The sequence below is a fragment of the Amphiura filiformis genome, chromosome 6 (genome assembly GCF_039555335.1).
Source record: "Amphiura filiformis chromosome 6, Afil_fr2py, whole genome shotgun sequence".
NCBI classification, from domain to species: Eukaryota; Metazoa; Echinodermata; class Ophiuroidea; order Amphilepidida; family Amphiuridae; genus Amphiura; species Amphiura filiformis.
The window spans coordinates 71,147,014-71,172,067 of NC_092633.1; the positions used below are offsets into that span (position 1 = coordinate 71,147,014).

Genomic DNA, 25,054 nt, shown 5'->3' on the forward strand with positions numbered 1-25,054 from the left:
GGGGTACACATAATTATTGCACCACCCCTAAAGTATTTTGTTGTGCTGCATGATTGAATGGGCGTTTTTTTATTCACATGTATAAAATTCTCGGTTTATTCTTTGAAGATACCCATTAACAGCAGGACTGTTGAAAACCAGCTAAATCAGCTAATTGACCAAAATGGCTGCCAATGATTCACGTACGGCGAATCATACGGAATCAAAACAAATGCAGCCAGAAGAAAAGAAGAGTAGAAAACCGGGAAGTAAGTTATTTTTATTGACATAAAGCTATGTGGATTTTATCTTTCATTTTAAAAGAACACGATAGCCCTAGAACTCTGGCCATAGTATCCGTTTTTACTTCCACTAGGGCCAGATCCAGAGGCACTTACATTGAAAAATTTGTTGGAGATGCTTGAACGATCCAGTACAAAAAATCAATGCTTGATCGAACCAATACAAATGTGTGTCAGGTCACTAATTAACATGATAAAACCCACTTGAGAACACACAATCGCCAGTCATTTCTAAAGACGCATTTATACTCAATCGCTTTTGCAGAAATCTGAATCGCACGCATGATCAGTGTACTAAATCGCCGTCGTATTTACCTGCTGAGCATGCGCATAAATCGCTGTTTTCAAAAGCGACACGCAGGCCTATATTGACACCCTCTGTCGGTCAAGGATTCAGTCTGATGATGAGCAACCCATGGGTATAAACACAGCTTTACACAATGACTAATTTACATAGGCACAAAAGACCGTGTTCATGTACCGTTACTCAGCCAAACATGGCAGAGTAGGTCCCGGTTGACGGTACATGTTCCTATCTCCTCAACGTTATACCTTTCCAACAAGGAAAGAGATACGAAAAGCGAACGTCTAGAACACGAAGTGTTTATTTTAAAAGTTACAGTGGATTCTACGTTCACGTATCGTATGGTAAACATTCAGTCTGTTGCACTATGTCTATGTTCAGAACATCATACTAATTCACTTTCCCAATGGACTACCAAAGCATGCCACCTTCGATGTACAGCTGTAATTTTCTCCCAAATATGTTTCACTTACCATTTCATGTTTGTTCAAGCTTGACCAGCACATGGTGAAGAATTTATAGAATCCATTTTCAACATGTATGTTCCTTCAAAATGACAATTTCATGTCAATATTCCCAGCAGCAGCTTCCTAAATGTCCAACTTTCATGAATTTAGGTAACCCAGGCAAACCTTAGTTAACACATTTGCTGGTCAGCCAAATTCGCCGACAATGTCAATGCATTTTTACATAGAAATTTAAAACAGAAAGAAAGAAACCTACATAAATATGTTTTCTATACTTCACTTGACCCAAATATATAATTTTTTATGGTGATAAGTCACCCGAACATGGAATTTAAGAGGGATTTTGATAGAAAAACAAAAAAAAAAAGCTGCTATCGCCATGAGACTAAGATCTAGAAACACCCCGAAATGCCGTTTTGGGGAATTTTGCTAGATGAATCTTTTTGATGAAAGTCAGGCTTTGACAAGATGTAACTTTACTACGGAAAGTGCTATGAAAAAAGGTTTTCAGTTTTGGCTTTGTTTACTCAAGGGCTTTAATTTGATATATAAAATGATGCAGTTTGATGGCAAATTTGAATTCACCTAGGATACCTAATGAATTGATCAGAGATGTTATCATAGCATGTTCTGACCTTTATGACAATCTGCTTGGCCAAGCCTCCCAATTGCCATATCAACTCCCAACCACACTCATTGGGAGATGGCTTCTTCCCAAATGCAGGATAGGATGTTTTTTTCCATCTCATTCCTTGCACTGGCTGACCTATTCTTCAATACCATCTAGTGCAGAGAATAAGAACTATGCATCAATATGATGATAATATGCACACATGTTCCAGATAATGATGCAATATTGCACACATCATTGCACATGCATGGCATGCTATGTCTTGAAATAACCTCCACTCAAGCATGCAAGCATTAACCAATGAGGAGTTAACATGTTGGCAATTTAGAAAGGGTTGCCATTTCATGCCTTTCTGCACACATTGGGGTGCTATGGATTAAATGCTCTGTGGACAATCAGTGACTTTTTTATTGCTTGCACTGCCTTGGGCTGTATTGAGGTGTAATAATTGGAAATCATGATTTGGGGTTATGTTTTGGAGTATATACATTGAACATATACAGCTGAAATTTGACTGTGGATATTTAAACTTTCTTGAACAAAGTGAGTACAAATTAGGGATCATATTTTTCAGACATGGAATAAGGACTTTTAATGCAAGTTGAAAGTGGTAGGTATACAGGAATTTTTATAACTGGTGTAGTTATCATGTTTTCAAATATACACTCTTTGACAGCTCTCTCTGTGCCTGTTTGAATGCCTGGTAATACCATGTACCCATACACTAGGTATGGGTACATGAGACCAGGTATACTGTTGCACCACAAAATCAAATGTTGTAGGTATGCCAGGCAAACCTTACAATCAAATTAAGTGTTTACCGTCGTAACTAAACCTATCGACCAAATTTTTTTATTGACATATTTTGTACATTAGTATGTGTAGATAATAAATCAGGAAAAAAAAAACAGGGGGTGCCTGACCTCACTTTTGAGCTACAACCGTTTTAAAAGAGGTGTACAGACTCTGTACACTTCAATGGCAAAATCGGCAATTTGCCCAAAATATACCACCTTTTGCGTTGTATAAAAAAATTGTCGAGACGAAATTTTTTATATTTTATATATGTTTTGAAAAAGAAAAAGCTCTCTAAAATCGCGCAAAAAAAATAGGGGGTACCGGACCTTGCTTTCGCGTAAATTGACCAAAATAGGTCAAAAATGCATTTTTTCTGCGATAATTGCGTGTAACTTACACATGGATATTTTGGTGCGTACCAACGCGATGGTATACACGCGCGATCTGTTGCCGGATCAGCGTTCGTTTACGCATATGGCCACAAAAAAAGGAATTGTCTGTTTACACAGGAAAGTTTTCACTGTAAAAAGGTTACCTAAGTCTAAGAAATGTCCATAAGGCCCTTCGCACTTGATTATTAGTTTCCTGTTGACGATTTTGAAAGAGGGACGAGGTGACTTTTAATTATTAATTATCTTTTATTTTCTTTATTTAGTTTGAATTATTACAAGCAACTATTGACTCGTTTTGACTAGAGCGGGCATTTAATTATTTCACAACAATATTTGATTTTATAAATAAGTGAAGGTGGAGTTGTACTCTTTGTTCATTCATCATTATTGTTGATATTATTATAGTCAGAAAATGGCAAGTAGAAGTAGTTGAAAGTTATTTTAAAGGAGAAAATTAGAAATAAAAATAAAATAATTAATTATTTTGAGATTTTCAATTTTGGACGCGGTCGGTAAACAGGAAACTAATGATCAAGTGCGAAGTGCCTAATAAGAATGTAACGGTGAAGGGAAAATGTCCAAGACACAAAATAAATAAAATGCAGATGGATGACTTGGTGGATATATACGATGTTATTATGATCCGGCTTTAATATAATTATGATGATACGCAGAAACAATATTCTTGAAGAAGATGGATGCAATTAATAATAGTAATTGGGCGCCAATGTAACAGTGAAGATTTTTAGGGTGATTTTCTTTTTGTTCAACTTTGGATCCAGGGACTTACTCGGGCGATATCAAATGGAGAATCCCGTTACACAAAATAAATAGACACGATGGAAGATTTGTAAATATACAATGTTAATGCTCGGCTTTAATATATGATGATGTAATAATAATGTAGAAACAGTATGAAGATCGATGCAATAATAATATGATGACGATTGAATTGATATTGACAAGTTGGCAGCTAAGATGGAATATTTGATGTTAATCAGTTGAATGCTCGGATGGAAGTGAAAAATAAATTAACTAAGGGCAAGCTCACCAGAAAAACACTTGAAAACCAACTTAAGTACCATCTCTGCAACAGCATAAATAATAAACCTAACTAAGCATTTACTTGATGACACATCTTTACAATACATAACATGTTAAAGAGATAAAACTTTCTCATGAATTATTCATAAATAGATGACCTACAATCTCAAGCTAAAAGATAAGTGGCAATAATTTACACCACACTTAAGTTTTTAGGATAACAATACACACTCATATAAAAGGAATCAATTGCTAAAGTGCTCTTAAAACTTCTATGAATGGAAGACAATAAACAATGAAGACATAAACATTTTAAATGCTCATAAACTTGAGAATCAAAGGATGCAGCGTTTTCATGAGGTAAATGACCTTTTCAAATTAAAGATAAACCATGATCTATTAAAAACAATTTCAAAGACAATAATGATTACGATGGAAAATAACTTAACTTGATGATGATCATGATGGATTAATTACACAACAGATAGAAATATAATTTGATATGAAACCAAAAACCTACATTAATTAAGAATGACACAATCAAAATAAACAAAATAATAAACATGGTAAATAATGATATTACCTTAAATCCTAACATTTCAAACCCTACCCTTATTATTAAAACCAACCATTCTGATGCCGGTTACAAGAACAATTATAATGATGTTGTCTATAAAAGACTTTATGAAGCCTTAAAATTATTAGCCTAATTGTAATTTGGTGTGTTTTGGTCATAAACGGGTGTAAAAAAGACTCCCATTCTGCAAAGATATTGGGCCAAAGAGTTATCAAGTTACACAAAGAGAGGAATTTTCAGCTTTCACCATGTTCATCTGACTCGAATGACCAAAAAGAGGATTTATTAAACCGAAGCATTTGACACCATGGGCGGAAGTGTTTGACTATAATAGGCCTACAATTATTATAGGCATACATAGGCTTACTTAGCATGCTTAGTGCCGTTTACCACTTTTTTGGTCACAAAACATAGAAATTTAAAAGAACAAGTAGGTCAAGGAAACCTACATATATATGTTGTCTATACACTATACTTCACTTGACCCAAATATATGATTTTTTATGGTGATGAGACACTCGCACATGGAATTGTAGAGGGATTTTGATAGCAGTTCCACATCTACATGTACTAGTCTAAAAGCTGCTATCATCATGAGACTATGATCTAGAAACACCACTGAAATGCTGTTTTGTTAGCTGAATCTTTTGGATGAAAGTCCATCTTTGACAAGATGTAACTTTGCTATGGAAAGTGCTATGACAAAAAGGTTTTCAGCTTAGTTTGACTTTCTTTACTCACAAGGGCTTTAATTTGATATATAAAATGATGCAGTTTGATGGCAAATTTGAATTCACCTGGGCCTGGCATACCTAAATGTTGAACCATACGTGAACGTAGAATCCACATTGTGAATGTGAACATGGTGGTGAACATGATCTTTTCATTTCAATTTATTAGTGCCGTACTGTCAGCATTAGAATTAGTGGCTTGGTGTAGCAAAATGCTACTCAATTTTATAAATTTATAAATTTGCTACACAATCTTGATCCATTGAATAGCATTTTATGTCATGTCACTAATTTAAAATCAGGGCTGTCGACTTTTTGGAAAAAAGCTAGGCATGAGACACTGTCGTACCGGGGCGGAATTATTTTATGCCGACTACAATGTTCATTTTGACCCATGATTATTTGAGCCACGGCGCTTAAGAATCTAAAAAGTGCGGGGGGGGGTACTAGGGACAGCAAATTATTTTCACAATGCGTGAGATTTAGTCATTTGACAGCTCTTTGCGTGAGATTTACGTTCTAACTAAATTACTATTGATTGTATAGTGTGTAACCGATAGAGTGTGATACTAAGGTAGAATGTGGAAGCATCTTGTGATAAGTCACATACCGTACTTGTTTGCACATGAGTTGCCATGCAGGGCACAATGTCATATGAGGGATGAATAAAAATTTCTTCCTAAAGTTTCTTTTTAATCTAATATTGAATGTCTCAAAAATATGAGGATATTGTTCTTGACATATTAGCGACAGTAGACACATTGTGCTATATTCCTTCATTAATTCATCATGATTGTAGTTACTAAAAACATTGTTTTATGTAAATTTCTCTGGAGTGATCGTCGGACATCGACCACACAAGGCAGCCGCCATTTTAATTAAATACATACTGGCAACACTGCCAAATTAATGATGCAGCCAAAATGTGTTATCAATAATGTTTTCACTCTATCTTTTACAAGTTTACAATATGATTTCAATAAAATAGCATGGGTATTTTCCTTTGTTTGAATTTACAAAATATTTCTGTAAAAAAACCCAAACATTACGATGGTACTAGAATAAATCATCCTCTCTGGAATACTATGCACATCAGTTGCATTGTGCTGTAATGAGCAACCGCCATGGTTATCCACAATTTTGATAGTTGCGAGTGAGAGGGTGAGGGCCTCAAGCTAGGGGACCAGCAAACTAGTTAGTCGTCAAAACAAGTTTGATCAAGCAAGATCGCAGAATACAAGGACTCAGAATATTGTCAAAATTTGTACTCCTCCCTCCTCTTACACGCTTTGTGCATAACTTAAAATGGCGAAAATTATGGATGAGCTCTTTCAGTGAAGAAATTAACTAAATATCTGGTCGTTGTCATCAGTAAGTTTTATTTTAACATTTTGTTATTGTAGACACGGCTTTCAAGCAACAGAGACTACCAGCATGGCAGCCTATACTAACAGCAGGCACAGTACTCCCAGCTTTCTTCCTTATAGGCATCATATTTGTACCATTAGGGGTTGGCTTTCTAGTCACATCAAATAAGGTAAGTTGTGCTTGTGGTTGCATAGACAGACTCTACTCGTTAGAAATGGTGCCGGTCTGATAGCCGGAAAATCAGAAAAAGGGTGGGGTTTAAACTTTGTCTGTATAAATGGTTGCCTGTTAATTAGTGGGGGAGGGGGGTAATTGTTTCAACAAAGAACTAATTATTCTTGAAAGATGAAATCAACTTCTAAAATACAGCTCAGATTGCACCAAAGAACATCTACATAGGCCCCAGACCTACTAAGATCACTGGCTCCTGGGCATGAGGGACTTCATGCTCACATATGCACTTCAGTACAAAGGGTGAGGGGAAAGAACAAATGACATAAAACTAGACTATATGCCAGGGTTGTTGATTTTTTTGATTCCAAGAATTGCTATACCCCATGATAAAGTCAAGAGTACTCAGTGGAATGCTAGTCATATGTACAATCCTACCAGGTATTTACAAAAAAAATCAAAACATGTTTTTACATGTGAAAATTTCAAAGAAAAAATTTGGTAAAATCATGGGGAACAAACCTGTCGAATTCTGCACCTTGAAGATGAATTTTTAGCAATAGATAAAGTGACATCATAGAGGTATTTTAATTGTATCCAAAAGTTGTAGAAGCATTAAGAATGAAGTAAAACAGTCAATTTAAGCAAGAAATTAACCTACATTTATCAAAAATGGAAAAAAAATTGATTTAAATCAGTGATTTTTGAAAAAAAAATCAAGTGATTTAAATTGCGAATGATTTAAATCGGTGTGATTTAAATCAAACAACCCTGCTATCTGCACGAAGTCAGTTTTACAAATGTATTTGTTTTTGTCACAAGAATCATTGTACATGTCATTTATTTTTATGTGCAGGTGGATCAGATCATTCTTGATTACACAGAGTGTGAATATATGAATGCAACAACAAATCAAACTCAGTACTGTGATGATTTCTGGATTGGTGGCGGCAAAGAAGGTGAAACATGTTACTGCAGTCTACCCTTTGAGCTTACCAAGAAATTCTCTGTAAGTACAGTATTAAACAATAAACATATAACTTTATGCCCAAGTAGTTGCTTTTGAATGTTTTGTTTTCTTGTAGTTTACAGTTGTAGCAAATGAACATTTTTTTTGCATTATATAAAAAAATGTTTTAAGTATGTATGTAGTGTGTACATGTATATCTTCATACATGTTTCATTTTCTCCTTTCAAGGGCCAAGTGTTCTTGTACTACAGATTAACCAATTATTATCAGAATCATCGAAGATATGTCAACTCAAGAGATGACCTGCAATTCTTGGGTCGTTCACCCACATCCAGTCCAAGCTCCGACTGTGCCCCATATAGGTATAATGAGTATATGGACAGCAATAATGATACAAAGCGACAGTCTGTAGCACCATGTGGTGCTATTGCCAATAGCATTTTTAATGGTATGTATTTCATGGAGAATGTCTTATTCAACCCAATTGATAATTGAATAGTTAATTACATTATGAACTAGTAAAATAATTACACCATGAACTAGTAAAATAGAGATTGAATAGATTAATCAGGATAAGTAGAATAACATCACATATCAAGGTCCTTTATATTTTCCTGATCCATTCAATTGTACTTTATGCGTTTCGCAAGCACTGGTAATTTTTTAAATACTAGATGATAGACAAATTTATAATTGCTAGCTGGTTAATCACCTTGATCCCTTTTGCTCATCAAAAAAGTGAGAAAAATTGTGTTGAAAAGGTCAACAGTATTTTCTAAAATGTATGCAGTAAGTGCAGTGTATTGGGTCAGATTTATTGGATCATATTGAATCAGCTGGGATGTCGGTACAATGTTATCTTCATGTTTGTGTGGGGAGATGATGCAGAAAGATCACATCCAGGGTTGTAGCCAAGCTAGGATATTTTAAATGTTGGGTGGCATTTTATGAAAATCTTGCATGTAGGGCAATTTGTTGTCAAAATTTACCCAATTCTTGACTAATTCATCCAAATTGTGCAATTTTTGACCCTTGAGTGATGGGCTCCAGTCCTAAATTGCAGCTGAGTGGTGGGCTCCGAAACTGAGAGGTGGGCTCTGACCACTGTAACTACAATCCTGATCACATCAAGTACTCATTATATATTTGTAACTTTTTTCCAGACTCATTCACTATAATATTTAATGGTGAAGACAGTCTAATGAACACAGAAGTACCAATGAACAACACAGGATTAGCATGGAGAACTGACATAGAAGGCAAATTTAACAACCCTCCTGGGGATTCCTTACAGGAAGGTAAGTACCAATGAACAACACAGGATTAGCATGGAGAACTGACATAGAAGGCAAATTTAACAACCCTCCTGGGGATTCCTTACAGGAAGGTAAGTACCAATGAACAACACAGGATTAGCATGGAGAACTGACATAGAAGGCAAATTTAACAACCCTCCTGGGGATTCCTTAGAGGAAGGTAAGTACCAATGAACAACACAGGATTAGCATGGAGAACTGACATAGAAGGCAAATTTAACAACCCTCCTGGGGATTCCTTACAGGAAGGTAAGTACCAATGAACAACACAGGATTAGCATGGAGAACTGACATAGAAGGCAAATTTAACAACCCTCCTGGGGATTCCTTAGAGGAAGGTAAGTACCAATGAACAACACAGGATTAGCATGGAGAACTGACATAGAAGGCAAATTTAACAACCCTCCTGGGGATTCCTTACAGGAAGGTAAGTACCAATGAACAACACAGGATTAGCATGGAGAACTGACATAGAAGGCAAATTTAACAACCCTCCTGGGGATTCCTTAGAGGAAGGTAAGTACCAATGAACAACAGAGGATTAGCATGGAGAACTGACATAGAGGGCAAATTTAACAACCCGCCTGGGGATTCCTTACAGGAAGGTAAGTACCAATGAACAACACAGGATTAGCATGGAGAACTGACATAGAAGGCAAATTTAACAACCCGCCTGGGGATTCCTTAGAGGAAGGTAAGTTAGAAGTGCAACAGGTATTATACAGGTGTATTTGTTTTGTCAAGATAAAATGTATTCTGCTCTAAGGATTGTTCAGTTTGGATGATATCAAATGTTATTGCATTTGCTGAATCCTGTCACAGAATAGTAATTGAACATAAAACAGTACATGCATTCACCATATCAGTATTAATGCCAACCTTCAGGCCATCCCTCAACAATAAGCTATTCCATTTGTAAAATATAGGGAAGATATTATGAAATATCTAACAGGATTTCAACATTTTCTAGTTTTTCACTGGATGTTAACATAATATGTTCAATAACAGAAAAATCTACCTGGATTTACCATGTAGGTCAACTGGAATATAAAAAGTGGTGTCATCTTCCACAAGGGTGTTGATTTTAAATAGAATTGCCCAATGAACCTCTTGGCAGCAGCAGCTTATGGTTGTAATAAATAAATAAATAAATAAATTTCGGAATTTATATAGCGCTTTTTCCAGAGGATTCAAAGCGCTGTAATTTCGCTGCGTGGTGAATCATCACAATCAGATCGCATCAACTAGGCTAGTTGCAGCCGAACCTGGCGCAAACCTATCCGCACTTAGATTGTAACATCCACCCATTTTCTGCAGCTCCCCAAATTCCATTGGGTGAAGGAAGTTTTTGATAACGAAACAACTAATCACCGATTTTGAAAGCAGGAGGAAACCGGAGATCCCGGAGAAAACCTGCGAGAGCGAGCATGGATCGGGATAAACCAAGTGCACATGAGTCCTTGGGCGCGCCGGGCTTGAACCCGGGACCTCAGTGGTGCAAAGCGAGGGAACTTACCGCTGCGCTAACTCGCCCTCCCTAATAGTCACTCTTGCTGGAACACATTCTTTAGATCCTAGTAGATGGTATCCTTTGTAATAATGCACCATCACATGTATGTTATTAAAGTGGACTAAATCGAAATGGACTTGTTACAACCAGCTTTTGTTGAGTCTGCTGATAGAATTCCATAACAACTTATTTTTGAATTCTAATGCATTTTTCCCATGCAGCTTTTGCAGGTACCTCTCCTCCACCAAATTGGCAGAAAAATATAACACAGATGGAGAATGGTTATGAAAATGAAGAATTTATTGTTTGGATGCGTACTGCTGCCCTACCAACATTCCGTAAGCTGCACAGGAAAATCTTCAACCAGCCCGATTCGGTATTTGATGGAGGGCTCCCTCGTGGCAATTACACACTTAACATAGCATATTGTATCCTTTTCTGTCAATCTTTTAAAGTGGCTTGTCAGCTGTGATTTGTAATGAAACTGCACTGACTCCTGGCAGCAATCAAAATAGTTGGGATTGTTCCATAGTGTTACAGTAATATTAATAATTACTCAAAAACACTTTAAAAATTGGCAGGCACGTTTTTCTCACCCAACTACACATCCTGTATCATTTTAAACCAAATCTGTGCATGTCACCGTAGCCGATGTTTCTACCAAGACAGCATTTTGTAGACATTTACTTCTTATAAGTGAATAAATACCTTTTTTCAGTCAAAACTGCTTTGCCAGGCCAATTTTTGTTATTTGAAATTGTCTAGAATTTGGTATTGTGGTATTTTCAGCATGTTACTGATACTTTCATCAAAGAAAGTGGCAGGGGAACTTATTATACTATTTATGAGAAACAATAAGGTAGGTGATACCACACAGTTTTCTTTAACCTACTATACTACCAGCTTACCCTGTGCATCAATTTGGTGGCACAAAGAGTGTTGTCCTGACAACCACCTCCTGGCTTGGTGGCAAGAACAGTTTCTTGGGTATTGCTTACATCGTGACAGGGTCTCTGTGCATCTTATTTGGTATCTTCTTCCTCATCATTCACATCAAACATGGAAAGAGGTGGGTACACTTCTCTGTCATTCTAGTCTTGTATTTATATTTTGCATGGTTAGGACTAATGTGTATTGCATATGAAGTAACACCTAAAGTTAACATAATCTGTTCAGCAGTTAAGTGTGATGTAGTGTTATGTTTTTGTTTGTGGATTCAACAAGCTGCGAAGTGAAAGCGTTTGCTGTGACATTTTTAAGTCTTAGACTGTGTGTTTGTTGTGTTTGCTGTGTTAACCTGATGTTCAATATAGTCAAACTGTTCTCTGTATGAATGTTGAATTTTTTTGTAACAATAAATTAAGTAAATATAGCGTGACTTCATAAATGCAACCAATTAATATCAATTTTAAAATGTTATTGTGAATTCCTTTTGTGTGTAGCGTTAAAAATGGACATTGTTTTATTGTTGATTTAAATGCAATTGCAAAATTCACTCACCCCAGCAGTTTTCACCCAAATAGTAGATTTGCATGATAAGTATGCATTGTTATTACATCAAATTATAGAGTGTATGTTAACTTGTGAAGTGCTGTGTATAGACACCTACCCTAAACAAACCCAATTCCAAATTGTACTTGTGCGATGATATACTGACCTATTATAATTATTGATTATAATACCGAAATTTATTTATTATTTATTTATTATTAATGTCAACATTATCAGCATTATTTGTATTATTATGTATACAAAGGCATGCCTGAAGCTAATGATAGACCTTTTCAGGAGGCTTGCATGAAAAGAACTGATCATGTGGAACCATCAAAACATTTTCAACCAATATATTTCTGGCAATTTGAACACGTATTCCACCACACAGTGGACACCACATTCAATACGCTGTGTCAAGTAACAGCAGTGTGGTACATGATTAGTATGAAAATCATATCGTGCCACATGCTCATCGAACAAACAGTTGCCTGTGTTTGATGTCTGATCAGCTGTTGGAAAGGTCTATAACAGAGCAGAGGGGGTGAAGTATTTCAATTAGAACAGAAATCATACATTACAATTACATTTAACCTACAGAACAAATAGACATATGTTACCATGACATATAAAACAAAATGAATACAAAAAACATTTTACACATGGTGTAACCACAACAAAGTATCCTCATATTTAGTTTTGTGTGCTTTGTATTTATTTCATTTTGTTTTATTTTAATTTTTTGTTAACCCATCATTGTTTTCATATCATGACAAGGATTATTCGAGGCCCAAGTTGCTATTCTCTTTCTTTTCAGTACACCCTTGGGCGGCTCGTACAATGTCAGGTATATACATTATCATATCCGGTGTTGTGGTCTCTACACTTTTCTGTTCAGATTTTTGCAATCATGGAAACCTAAATGAGTTTTTGCTCTTTTTTTGGTTCTTTTTATGTAAAGAATGTACTTGAAATTTTTTGTTCCACAAATTTTGTTGTTGCACAATATTATGCACCAGTGAACAAAGCAGCTGCGGTATTTAAAATATGATTGGAAAGAAATGAGATAAAAGCAAGTCACAATGTATATAAAAAATGGATATATAGCTCGAATAAAAGTGTGTTTTTTTAATTACAGTAAAAAAGAAGAAAAGGGATAATGTGCATCGCAAGGGTATTCCTGAAAAAAAAAATTTGGATGAAAAAGGAAACAGCACTAGAAAAATATAGGGAATTTATCAGGGGTAGACAGCCAAATATTTTGTGAGAAAATTTTAGACTTTTTCAAAATTGCATACCAATTTTCATACCCCTGAAATAATCTTTTAATAATAGCTATGCTTGCATACCTGAACAGGATCAATTTGATTTTGGGAGAAAATCACATCATTTCAATCTATTGTAGCATTCTCATGAATAAAAAAATAATTGGTTGCTTAAATTTGAAATTCCAATATTTACAATCAAGACTTACAAAGCAATGCAGTGCAATAAAAATCAAATGGGTCAAATAATTCTCTATAAAGTTTACATTGTGAAAGCAGTAAATACCCAGTTTAACTGGTGTAGTATTTGTCTAACAGTGGGTATATTTTACAAAGAAAACATATGATTCAAAACCAATTCTTCTAATGAGAATGTTACCAAATCGGATAGCAGTTATCGTGGTGATGAGAGCCTTTGCAAATTTACACAAGTTTGCATGACATGATATATATTCTTTTTTGTTTCTAAATGAAATGGGGTCATGGTTTCATAAATAAATGAAACTTTGCATGAAGCATGAACTGAAATCAATATACTATCCCCTGCATGCATGGTTTAGAAAAGTGAACAGAATGATGATACACTAAGTCTTATCATTTTAATTCTGATTTGATTTTTTGTGGGGTTTTTTTCAGTTGTACATATTTTTGTTTGGTCTTATAGCTATGAATCTATGAAACTTGCACCCAACAAAATACTGCATGTGTCCAGAAGTTTGTTGTTGTTTTGTTCATGTTGAAATTCCACAGTAACCAGTGATAATAACATGCTTCTATATATCTGGGGCAAGTTTTCTGACTTTCCTCAACAGGCAGTCCCAGTTGAAACTTAAAAGTGATTTGTGTCATGAATTTATCACTAAATCTGGTCAAATTGAAAATGAATTAAAAACATATACATGAATAAAATAAATGGATTATTGATTCATTGGATTTGTTATTAGCGCCTTGTGGACATATCAAAGCAGCCACTGTAGTTTGAATGTCAGAATCAGATCACTTCCTCCAGTTATTAAAACAATAAATTTGTGACCAGCGAGCTATGTAAAGAATTGTAGAAAGTGAAAATGAAAGAGAAACATATACTTCGACAGAATAACAATAAATTTGTGAGCTGTGCCAAGAATTTATTGGTAATCTGTTGAAAGTGAAAGCAAACATATTCACTTGAAATAGTCTAATGAAATATATGGAATGCTAAAGTAAATTATATTTTTAGTTCAATATTTTTGTATTATATCTGTGTTTAGCTTTACCAAATCAATTGTCCCTAAACAATTCTCCAGCTGTGCCTCTTTATGGCTAATGCCAACCAGAAGTGTAATATCATATCATGCCTGAAACTGCAAAAAAAAAACAAGTCACATGTTTATTTTGAATATATTTCACACTCAATTTTCTCCACAACCAAATCATTATTCTTGATTACATTACAGGTACATGTACTAATTATATTGGTGTGAAAAATTGCCTTCTTTTTGTCTGTTGAGTGGGGTGGATGTGCAGGGGTGCATTTGTGAGGGTGTGTATGAGTGTTTAATACATTGTAAAGTTTAAATGCATAGTTTTCTCCCAATTTCTCCTCAACCCTTCCAACGTTAGAGGAGTGTCTCATTCTGAAACCTAAATGAAACAATCTGCCTGCAATCAACAAATCAATTAGCATGTGAGTTACCATGACGACTAACAGAAACCTGTCATTTAATATGCACTTGGTATTTGCAGCCATGTGATGCTTTTAGATAGGAAGTATCAGTATGTGTACTCAATAGTGATTATTAGAAATGCTAATTTATATATTTCTGTAGTCCATATCATTTTCACATTCTATTCATTATATTAGTACACTGTTAGGCATTTCTGGTGTTTCATTATAACAAGTATAGATACCTACTATGTAGGTATTAATTACCTACCATTGTTCTCAGATGAGAGTTTCAAAATGAGTTTTTAACACTTATGCAAGCCATTTAAGCAAATAAGTAAACTGTATGTTTTAAATCCTTGTGTCTCAGTAAATAAGGACTTATTCTCATCTTAACTCGGAATAGATTTTACCTGCCCGTATCTGTCTAAAATACATACATTTGATAAAGCACTAAAGGGAAATTATTATTACAGTACATGTACATCAACACATTTCACATAGCTGCAAAATACATCGATCAATTTTATTTAGCCATAAAACGTAACCAACTACTCACATTATAATGTAATTATGGAATATCTTGGGTTGTTTAACTACTGATTGAGGAGCACTTTGCCAAAACGTGCTTGGTCCGCCACCACCATGTTCATTGTTTAATGTTTGGCCTTAATTAAAAGAGGTGATGCAAATAATTATATGAATGTGTTGTTATTTTTTGTGACATGGTTGATACATAGGTTGACTGTATTATCAATATCATCTAAAAACATTTCATTTCTGAAAAAGAAAAAAATAATTATTGTTGTTACCTAATGACCCAACAAACTATGAACAAGTAACATGAGGGTGGTGGACTAAACAAGTTTGGACAGACTTCTGCAAATGAACTATCCAAATGAACCTACTCAAGAACACTTCCTATACCCGTGGTACCCCTAACCAACTATACAGAATTCCACCATAATAAATAATTATGCATACATATACTTGCACACAAACACACCCCTATGTGTAACTACCGGCAAAAGAGGATGTGAAAAACACTCTGATAACTAAGTTTTACCATCTAACCGTGGACACACACACATTTGAGATTTTTTTTACCTTATCATGGACATGGTTCAGATTTTACTCTCCCTATACCAGCAATTGTGGTCATTAGCTATAATGCTCTCTTATAGCATTTTATATATAAAAACATGGGTCTAGGAACCATTGGACATCCCCGGCTCTTTTGTGTCCACTGTTGTACAGAAACTACTTGTGTGTGTCCTCATTTGCCACTGTTTATTACAAACAAACCCCTTACACACAAAAACCTGCACTGACATTCATGCACAAACTCAAATATAACCCCATTAGAATTTCAATCTTTTCTATGATAAGTACTTTCTTCTTATCCCATAGTAATGAACAGTGAGCCCATCACTTCCATCATTTCTTTATGCTTGATGCTGCATGTATGCATGAAGCAGTTAAACAGTTCTGACACCTCACCTATGTATCAATTGTTATTTTGCCATACTTCTAGATTATCATATTGTTCACTTTTATTTATGTTCAATTTTATCGTGTTATAGTATTATATACATGTCTGAAATCAAATAAGTGTTGCATTCTTTATGTTTACAGTAACAAATGTCATTAATTGTCTTTATTTTTAGAATGTTAAGAAAAAAATAGCTCTATAAAAATTCTACTATTCTATAATTTATTTTATTCTCTTTTATTCGGTCAGAGATTAGTCGGTATATACTGGGAGTGAACTTTAAACCTATCAATGTTTTTCTTCAGTTTTTCATTACAATTTAGAACTAATTCCCACAGATATGAAAGAAATGCAATGGTTTTTAGGATCCTTTCAGCTAATTAATGAGTAGCAGTAAAGTTGGTTTTTTAAACTTCCGTGGTCCGGGTACGCGCTGGTGAATTGCGATCGCGTAGAAGTGACAAGGTCGCCTACTACACACCGCGCCGAAGACCAATGGGTCAGCCGGCTTGTTGTCAAGTGCATTGATCAGCCAATCAGTGTGATTGTTTTGCTTTTGCGTTTACGCTCGTGTACGCGATACGCACATGCACGACCACAGAAGTTTTAAAAAACCAACTTTAATTGGGTCTTTCCTCTTACAAAACATAGGAGTTGACACAGGTTCAGATGCAATTTTGCACCAAAACTCTTCATATTGAAACAATGAATTGTTTGTTGTTCATCTCTAAACAAAAAGTATCGGCATGTGTATACACTAATTTTGTAGGTTCCCCTATTGGTCTCAATGTAAATGCCATCGAAATTAATATCAAAATTGGAAATCAAAATTCTGGACTCGCTAAACATTTCAGTAACAATGCGATCATTAGCAGGGTCTTCATCAGACTGCAGAGACTTGACCGATGGCTTGGTCACATGATGGTAATCGACGAAGTAGGTGTTTCATGGTGGGGTCCCAAGCATGCGATGGCAGAAAATGAAGGACTTCCTTACTAAGTGCTGGCTGCTCAATTCAAGTCTCTGCAGTCTGATGAAGACCCAGTGAATGGATTGCAAAGTTACTGAAAATGGTTGGTGAGTCCATAATTTTGATTTAATTTGGTATATTTTGATTCAAAACTTTGATAACATCCAAGTATCTTTGATGAAGCCATACATGTAGAATTGGACAGGGAAGACACAGACTGCCATGTGAGCCCATGGAAGGGGAAATAGTATACCTCCATACTGCCTTGCCATGTCCCTCTACTGATAATATGCACTGAGCGTTACTTGTACAAACCTTTGTAATGCTCATCATACTCTAAAAAGACACCATTTACTGCTTTGATTCTGGAAAATGCTGGAGGTACACTGTTTGAGCCCCATGAACAACATTCCAGCATGTTACTATATGGGAGTTTCTCAGTCCTAGTTCAATTCTGTGCATAAGACACTCATGCAATCACAGTGTGGTTTGTGAATGCGATATGTATAGAAACATGTTCATCATACCATGTATACATATCCCCCATAAATTTTCAATCAATTCACCATTTTGATAATTCCCAGAGTCCTTTGTAAAGTACGTCTTTGTCGGTGCGCACATTGTCACTGCATGTGTTTGACTGCATAGTAACAATGTGTGCATTGATTTGATGACATATTCTTGGTTACATTTGTAAAGGACTTTGCTGTGGGAATTACCATAATGGTGTATACATAGGTTATCACTAGCTAGATTTGATGTATAGTTAATTTGTGTATTGTTTTGTGTGTGTGACTGCATTGTTACACCTATGACACCCAAAACACACAGGCCTAGTAGCTTGGGGACGGTCGTTGATGGGTATAGCAATGGCAACACTGTCAACATATGTAAGTATGAGCTGAGCTTATTTCCCCGCCCGGCACTATGCTGCATTTGCTAGCTTTGGGAAGAGTGAATCCTTGGGAAGTAAACTGACAATCTGTACCATGCATTCAGGATAGATACATGTAGTTATTATTTGAAAAGGAAACAAAATGCAATTATGAAGAGAATATTTTTGTTACATCAGGGAGATTTGATATGTGGACAAAATTGTACAAGTTTACACTATGGATTAATTATGGTAGTGCAGCAAAGAATCTTGACTTAAGGTATGTTTCACTCAATTTTATGCTCGGTTACAAATTCCTCACATTTAAAATCCGTACAGATCTTGTTTAGAAACATATACATTGTGCACAAAAAGCTGTTTGATTTGATCAGATAAATAAATTTGAGGATGTGCACATTAATTAATGATAGTCATTCAGTTTTGTTATAGTGTGAGCACTTGTGCAATGCAGTATGCCACTCCTGGCATACACCCTCTGATTAGTTTGAGAATGGTTCAGACTCACAAGATTAAAATGCATCTCATGGGTGGTGGTGACCTTATTATACAACCTAGCCATTTAGTCATCCTTATTTAAGGTGCAATGCATGGTATTAGATTGTCAGATTCTGGTTGTGTATGAAGCAGAAATAAATGAGAGCAGCACTACAGCAGGAAAACTTGCACATGAATGTTGGCTGTATTAATGACTACAGGGCAGTGTGGTCTTTGTGTAGGACAGTCAAGTCATGTTTCAATCTTCCCATATAGATGGAAACAAGCTTCCCTCTTGATGTAATATCACACCTTCCCATTATGTACTTCTTTATTCGCTGGCGTAGTGCACGTTAGAATATGACTGTTGCCAAGTCAACTGGCTCACGCTTTCTTTGTTACGAACCACTGATCGAAATGATGGCAACTCGAAAGCATATGGCATATCATAATTCGGAACAGGTGCATGAGCCCAGACTTGGATCAGTAACCAATGGTTACTAACGTGCACTACGTCAGCGAATTGAGTTTCAAATCTACCCCAAATAGCAAACAAAATAAGACAAGAAGCCAAAGACCACAGTGATCCATAGCAACTACAGTGCACTTGTTCTGCAGCTCAAGGCTTACTTACTTACTGCATCAACTCTTTCCTATGTGTTTTCCTATTTTCATGTATGTCACCCTGTACAATGTGTATCTTTGTGTATGTACATATGTGATATTATGCCATATACTAGCGAGTAGCCTACTTCCAGTTATGGTGGTCAGTGATGGCAAACAAATTAGGGGATATCTATCTTTCTGCTGATGAGCTGCAAATTGAATTCATATTTCAAATTTTGTTCCTATCTTTGCCAGGTGATGGGTTTTAGCTTTCTGTTGCTTACTTCATGGTAATTTGCATGTTGTTATCAATTTCCTCCTTTATTTTTAACTCTATTTTTGTTATTTATCAGCCCTGTAACAAATTTAAATGCACCTGATATCAGTGACGCCCGGAAACTAGTGAAGGTAGTTTTCTTTGCAATCTGATCAATGCATTCAGGCGTTTCCATGAAGTTCAACAATTTTGTTCATGCTTCAAATATTCAGTATGCTTCAAATATTCAGAATATGCTTCAAATATTCAGAATATGCACTCAACCAAGAAAATTGTACTTTTTAATGACATTGTGTCATTGTCATTGCTTGTCAAAACATATTTTCAAGTTTCTATTCAAATTTTCCACGAACTTCTTAATATGAATAATAGAACAAGATTCAAGCAGTTGCCCTGATTAACTTCCTGTTTCACATTTATTTTGTTACATATTTCTCAATAAATGTTATAACAAATTTGTGTTTGAACTTTGTTTCACATTCACTTTTAAGCTTAATCACTGGTATTCAATGAATTTGTTAAATTTTGTAAATAGCCCATGTCCTTGGATAGAATTATTTGGTATAATTGGAATGAATATACGCTCACATTTGTTTCCATTATCCAATTTGCCTTGCATCCACTTGCTGTGATGTCATTGTTTAACCCATGAAAAAACAAATAAAAGCTCTGCCAGTATGGCGACCATGGGACAACAGTGTTTGCACTCAAATATTTAGACTGACACACAAGAGAAATGATATGGGTTATATAAAGGAGATCCCAAGGGGTTAATTTCCTCCCATGTGCTTGTGTTTTCTTGTGAGGGGAAAACATCCACAACTTTCGTTTTGATAACCATTATTGGCCATAACTCAAGAACTATAAGACTGAACTTAATTATACTGGGAATAATTATGTGTGGAGGGAGAAGCAGCTTCATTAAAACATTTGCATCACTGCATGGAGTTGCCTGTCATTTCCTAATGATGTCATAGTGCTGAAAATAAAACTATGACTACATGATTGCATTTTGGCCTGGTATTGTGGCAATACTAACTTTAGGCCCGTGTCTGTCTGCAACTGTGACAATTATTGCCAATCTATATTTTAAATGAACAGCATTTTTGCCATGAATCTGCTGTGTATCAAATGCTGCATGTATGCATATAAATACAAGCTTATATCTTTCATCTTTCTTTTTCCAAAATCTCTAGCATCTGGTGAGGTATCATGCTGATTCTAAATTCAATCCTTTTCTATCTTATTTTACTTATAACATCTGCAACTAACAAGCTATTATCGAGTATTGAACACTAGTACATAGCACCATCAGTTTATAAAATAGAAAACATTATAACATCTATAAAGCACAGGGACCATGGTAGCACTGACATAACTCTCAATCTACCCAGCAGCAAGTTAAATGGAGCTGGGATCACAATGATATTAATCAACACATACATTTTTCTTGATACGGAAGAACTTTGCATCTATTTGTATTGTTTTACAGTCATCGTCTATGGAAAGCATGAGTTTTAAAAACCAGGGACGTGGAAATTGGAAGAAAAAATTATATCAAAATGGCACTAAGTTATATCAGATTGTAATTTGTCAAAAGCAGACTCTTTCAATTTACATGACACTTAAAAAGAAAATTAATTTGCATATATGAAGAAAATTAAGTGATAAGCATCACCATCCAATATAGGTAAATGTAATGCCATGGCCCTCAAAACTCATTGCTTTCTGTAGATCCCATTTCATATCAACTTTAAAAAGCCAATGTTTTGCCTTGTCAGTTTTTAGGTCAATTTAACAAAGTGGTAAGTTAAAGGTAAGGTGTAATGAAAACTTGACTGAACTTACACATTAACACAAGCAAAAGGTTGAACAGAAATTTAATATTACCCATCTTTCCAGAGTTGTAACATATTCAAAATAGAAGGTCGATCGGAAACATTTTTATATCAACATTATATCAGGTGTACATTGCATCTTTGATGTCTTTGTTGCATTTCCATTTTCAATGTTTATCAATTCAAAACACCCTTTCCATCATTTCCAATTATTTATTGCACTGTTTTGCATACAGGTGTAATGTATTTCATATTGTGTATGTGTAACTTCAAGTCAATTTACTATAAATGGTGATTCTTTGTTATTCTCTGATTGTGATGTGATGGATGCTATGAAATCCATCAGCTTAAATAGCTTCATTGTATCCATATATGTTCATTTGTAAACTACTTGTAGAATTTTAGTCCATCCAACAATATTACCTTAATGAATTCATTATTTTCAATGCAGTGACAGCAATCATATGCCTTTTATATGCAAATTCTATCCGAGATTTTGATTTCATTAAAAACTAAACCAAACTTGTGGGACATCGGATAGCATTATAAATTGAAACTGTTTGAGAATGATGAACTGTGTATTTCGTGGTATTTGCTTTTTTTTTGATCAGATTTACTCCTGGGATTTTTTATTATTATTATTATTAATGCTTTTTGTAGTTTATTTTTAGCATTCTATTTGGGGCTTGAATGTTGTTTTTGAAGGGGTATGTTTTAAGGGTGGACAAATGAACATGTTCAAAATCAATGAATCCTATCATAGACTCAACCAGTCTTATAATTGTGCTTCAACTAGGGAGGTGAGGTGACACACCTGTATGCCCACATAAACCACATATTTGAATGCCCACCTGTTAAAGTAAAAAGTAAAGTTGATATTATGTAATACTAACACACATTAGACATGCACCATGCTATGAATCTTATTCCATTAGATTTTCACAACAAATAAGCAGTGATTGTTTTTGTTCAGTAAAAAAAAATACAAACTTAATTCCTGTTACATAATTTGAGAGTTGTAGCCAGTGTGACTGTAGGCAGTTGTGGATAATTTAATGATGTAGTTTGGAATATGGATAATAGAGCAAGTGCAAGTTCATGTACGCTAGGAATTATGCTATAACAATAATGAAGAATGGTAATACTGGTAGTGGTAAATGGTTTTTTAACAGGTTTTAGATATTTTTTAAAGCAAAGAGACGAATTAACACATATTAGATCAAATATTGGTCTGTTCTGCCAATTGAAATTATTCACCTTGCCTGGTCTTTTATTGTTACTTTACAGGAGTCATAACCTGGAGACCAACATGGGGGTGATGTGAGAGAGACTAGTAATATGATGATGAGACTGTATGGGAGACTAATCCTACTACCCACCAATCTATCTAGGATATACTCTTTGACACCAGCATTGGATGATGATGACTATGTTTTTAGCAAGGTTCTTCAGTGGTATTCCAATTTGGCGCTGTTTATAGAGTGGTGTTCTGATTGGCTAATTGAATCACCACATCAGCACTTCATTCACCGATCAAGCTGCTTAGCAGCGCATGAACTAGTTCTTTTTACGCTATAATCAGGAAGAGCAGTAGGACACCGCTGAAGGACCTTGCTGAATACTATAGGAAAGTGATGGAAACCAAATATTTAATCTAGATTTGTATGGATTATCCATAGAGTTGATTGCAACATTATTTATATACAGTGGTCTTTGTCATGAGCAGTCAGTGACGTCAACGCATTGAAGCAGCTGTTCTAAGTGTGTGTGTACAATAGGGCTTTGAGTTTTCGCTTGTGATTTGAATATATTTATCTTTTCTTATTCTGGTAAGATTTTTCAGTACATTCATTCATTCATATTTATTTGGCAAAAGCGACATAAAATAGTACAATGAAACATACAAAAATTTAACACATTGAAAAGCTGCACACCAAAAAGACACCAAAATGCCGAATTGCCAGGATGACCCATAAAGTCTAGCTTCCTGTGTAGACTTAATTCCAATGGGGTCCCACAAAAGAACAAAAAGATGCCTGGGGCGTGTGAAACAATAAGATAAAACAAAGGCGGGGACCTAAAGGAGTAAGCTACACAAATTCAGCAGACTCATGGGTCATAGCAACTCTAGCCAGGTATTTTTTTTTCATAGCACGTTTATAAGTACATTTGTCCAGAATGGATTTGATATGCGAAGGTAGGTTATTCCAATCAAGAGTTGCATGGTAGAAAAAAGATTTTTTGGTATTTGAACCAACTCTTGGGACATGAAAATTCCAAGAGCTTGACCTAGTGGCATGAGAATGAATATCAGAAATTTTGGTAAAAAACTGGGTAAGATAAGAAGGGCCCTGTGAATGGAAAATATTATACATGTGGTTGAGTCTCAGCTGCCTAGCCCTGTTTTGGATATCTAGAAGTTTAACTAAGTCAAATTCTACCTGACCAACATGATCTCTGGGAGCTAGGTTCAAAATAAAACGAATCATCTTGTTTTGAATAACTTGAAGTTTGTGCTGATAAATTTTGGACAAACCAGTATACCATGAGGTGCAACAATAATCAAGATGACACTGCAGTAATGCAGAGCAGAGATTTTTTGAAGCTTTTGGTTGAAAAATTGAGAATGTCTGTATAAAAATTTGAGCCGGCCAGTAGCTTTCTTAATGAGAGAATCGACCATAACTTCTCCAGAGAGATGTTGGTCAAGTGACACCCCAAGATATTTTATGCAGGGAGCTGGTTGAATGGTATGATCATTGTATGAAATGTGAAAGTTGGATGCTTTTTAAGCTTTCTCGTGAGCCAAATAAAATCAGTTCGGTTTTACCAACATGCAAGGATAATTTGTTGTTGATGAGCCAGTTGTTACAGGATTTCAAATCTAAGTTAAGATCATGGGCAATCACATCCGGGTTTGTGTCTGAAGATATAATAACACTATCGTCGGCATACAGGAGCAGCTTGTTTTTTACCGACATAGCCATGTCGTTGCTATAGCAAAGATAAAGCAGCGGACCAAGCAGGCTCCCCTGTGGAACTCCACAGGAGAGCTGCATAAGATTAGATTGAATGCCGTCAACGCTGACAAGTTGCTGCCTGTTAGAAAGATATGATTTAAACCAATCGGATTTGATGCCCATGGCCTCAAGCTTGTAACAAAGAATGTTGTGATTGACGCTGTCAAAAGCTTTTTGCACGTCCAAAAGAAGCATGCCAACATAATTTCCCTTGTCAAGTTGAGACCTAATGTAATCTGTTAAAAGATCAGACAAGTTTCTGTAGAGTAGTCAGTGCGGAAGCCTGATTGAAACTGGTAAATTAAGTTTTTAGATCTTAAATATTGCTCCAATTGAACATAGATACACTTTTCTAAAACTTTTGAAACTGTACTCAACAAACTGACAGGCCTATAGTTACCAACTTCCAAGCGGCTGTTCTTTTTGAAAAGTGGGATAACCTTGGCAATTTTTAGATCCTGGGGAACAGTACTGGATTCAATGGAGAGGTTCACTATGTGAGTAATTAGAGGAGAAAGTTG

General features: G+C 35.5%; 1 protein-coding gene across 1 annotated transcript; it reads left to right on the forward strand.

The window, feature by feature from the left end:
- Positions 1 to 105: 105 nt before the first annotated feature.
- Positions 106 to 23,359, forward strand: LOC140155963 (cell cycle control protein 50A-like). Its single transcript, XM_072178999.1, has 10 exons — positions 106 to 248; positions 6,629 to 6,762; positions 7,621 to 7,773; positions 7,963 to 8,182; positions 8,898 to 9,032; positions 10,782 to 10,988; positions 11,464 to 11,629; positions 12,869 to 12,898; positions 18,255 to 18,313; positions 22,801 to 23,359. Coding segments are annotated over exons 1-10 (1,191 nt in total). The 5' UTR covers positions 106 to 163; the 3' UTR covers positions 22,803 to 23,359.
- The last annotated feature ends 1,695 nt before the right edge of the window (positions 23,360 to 25,054 follow it).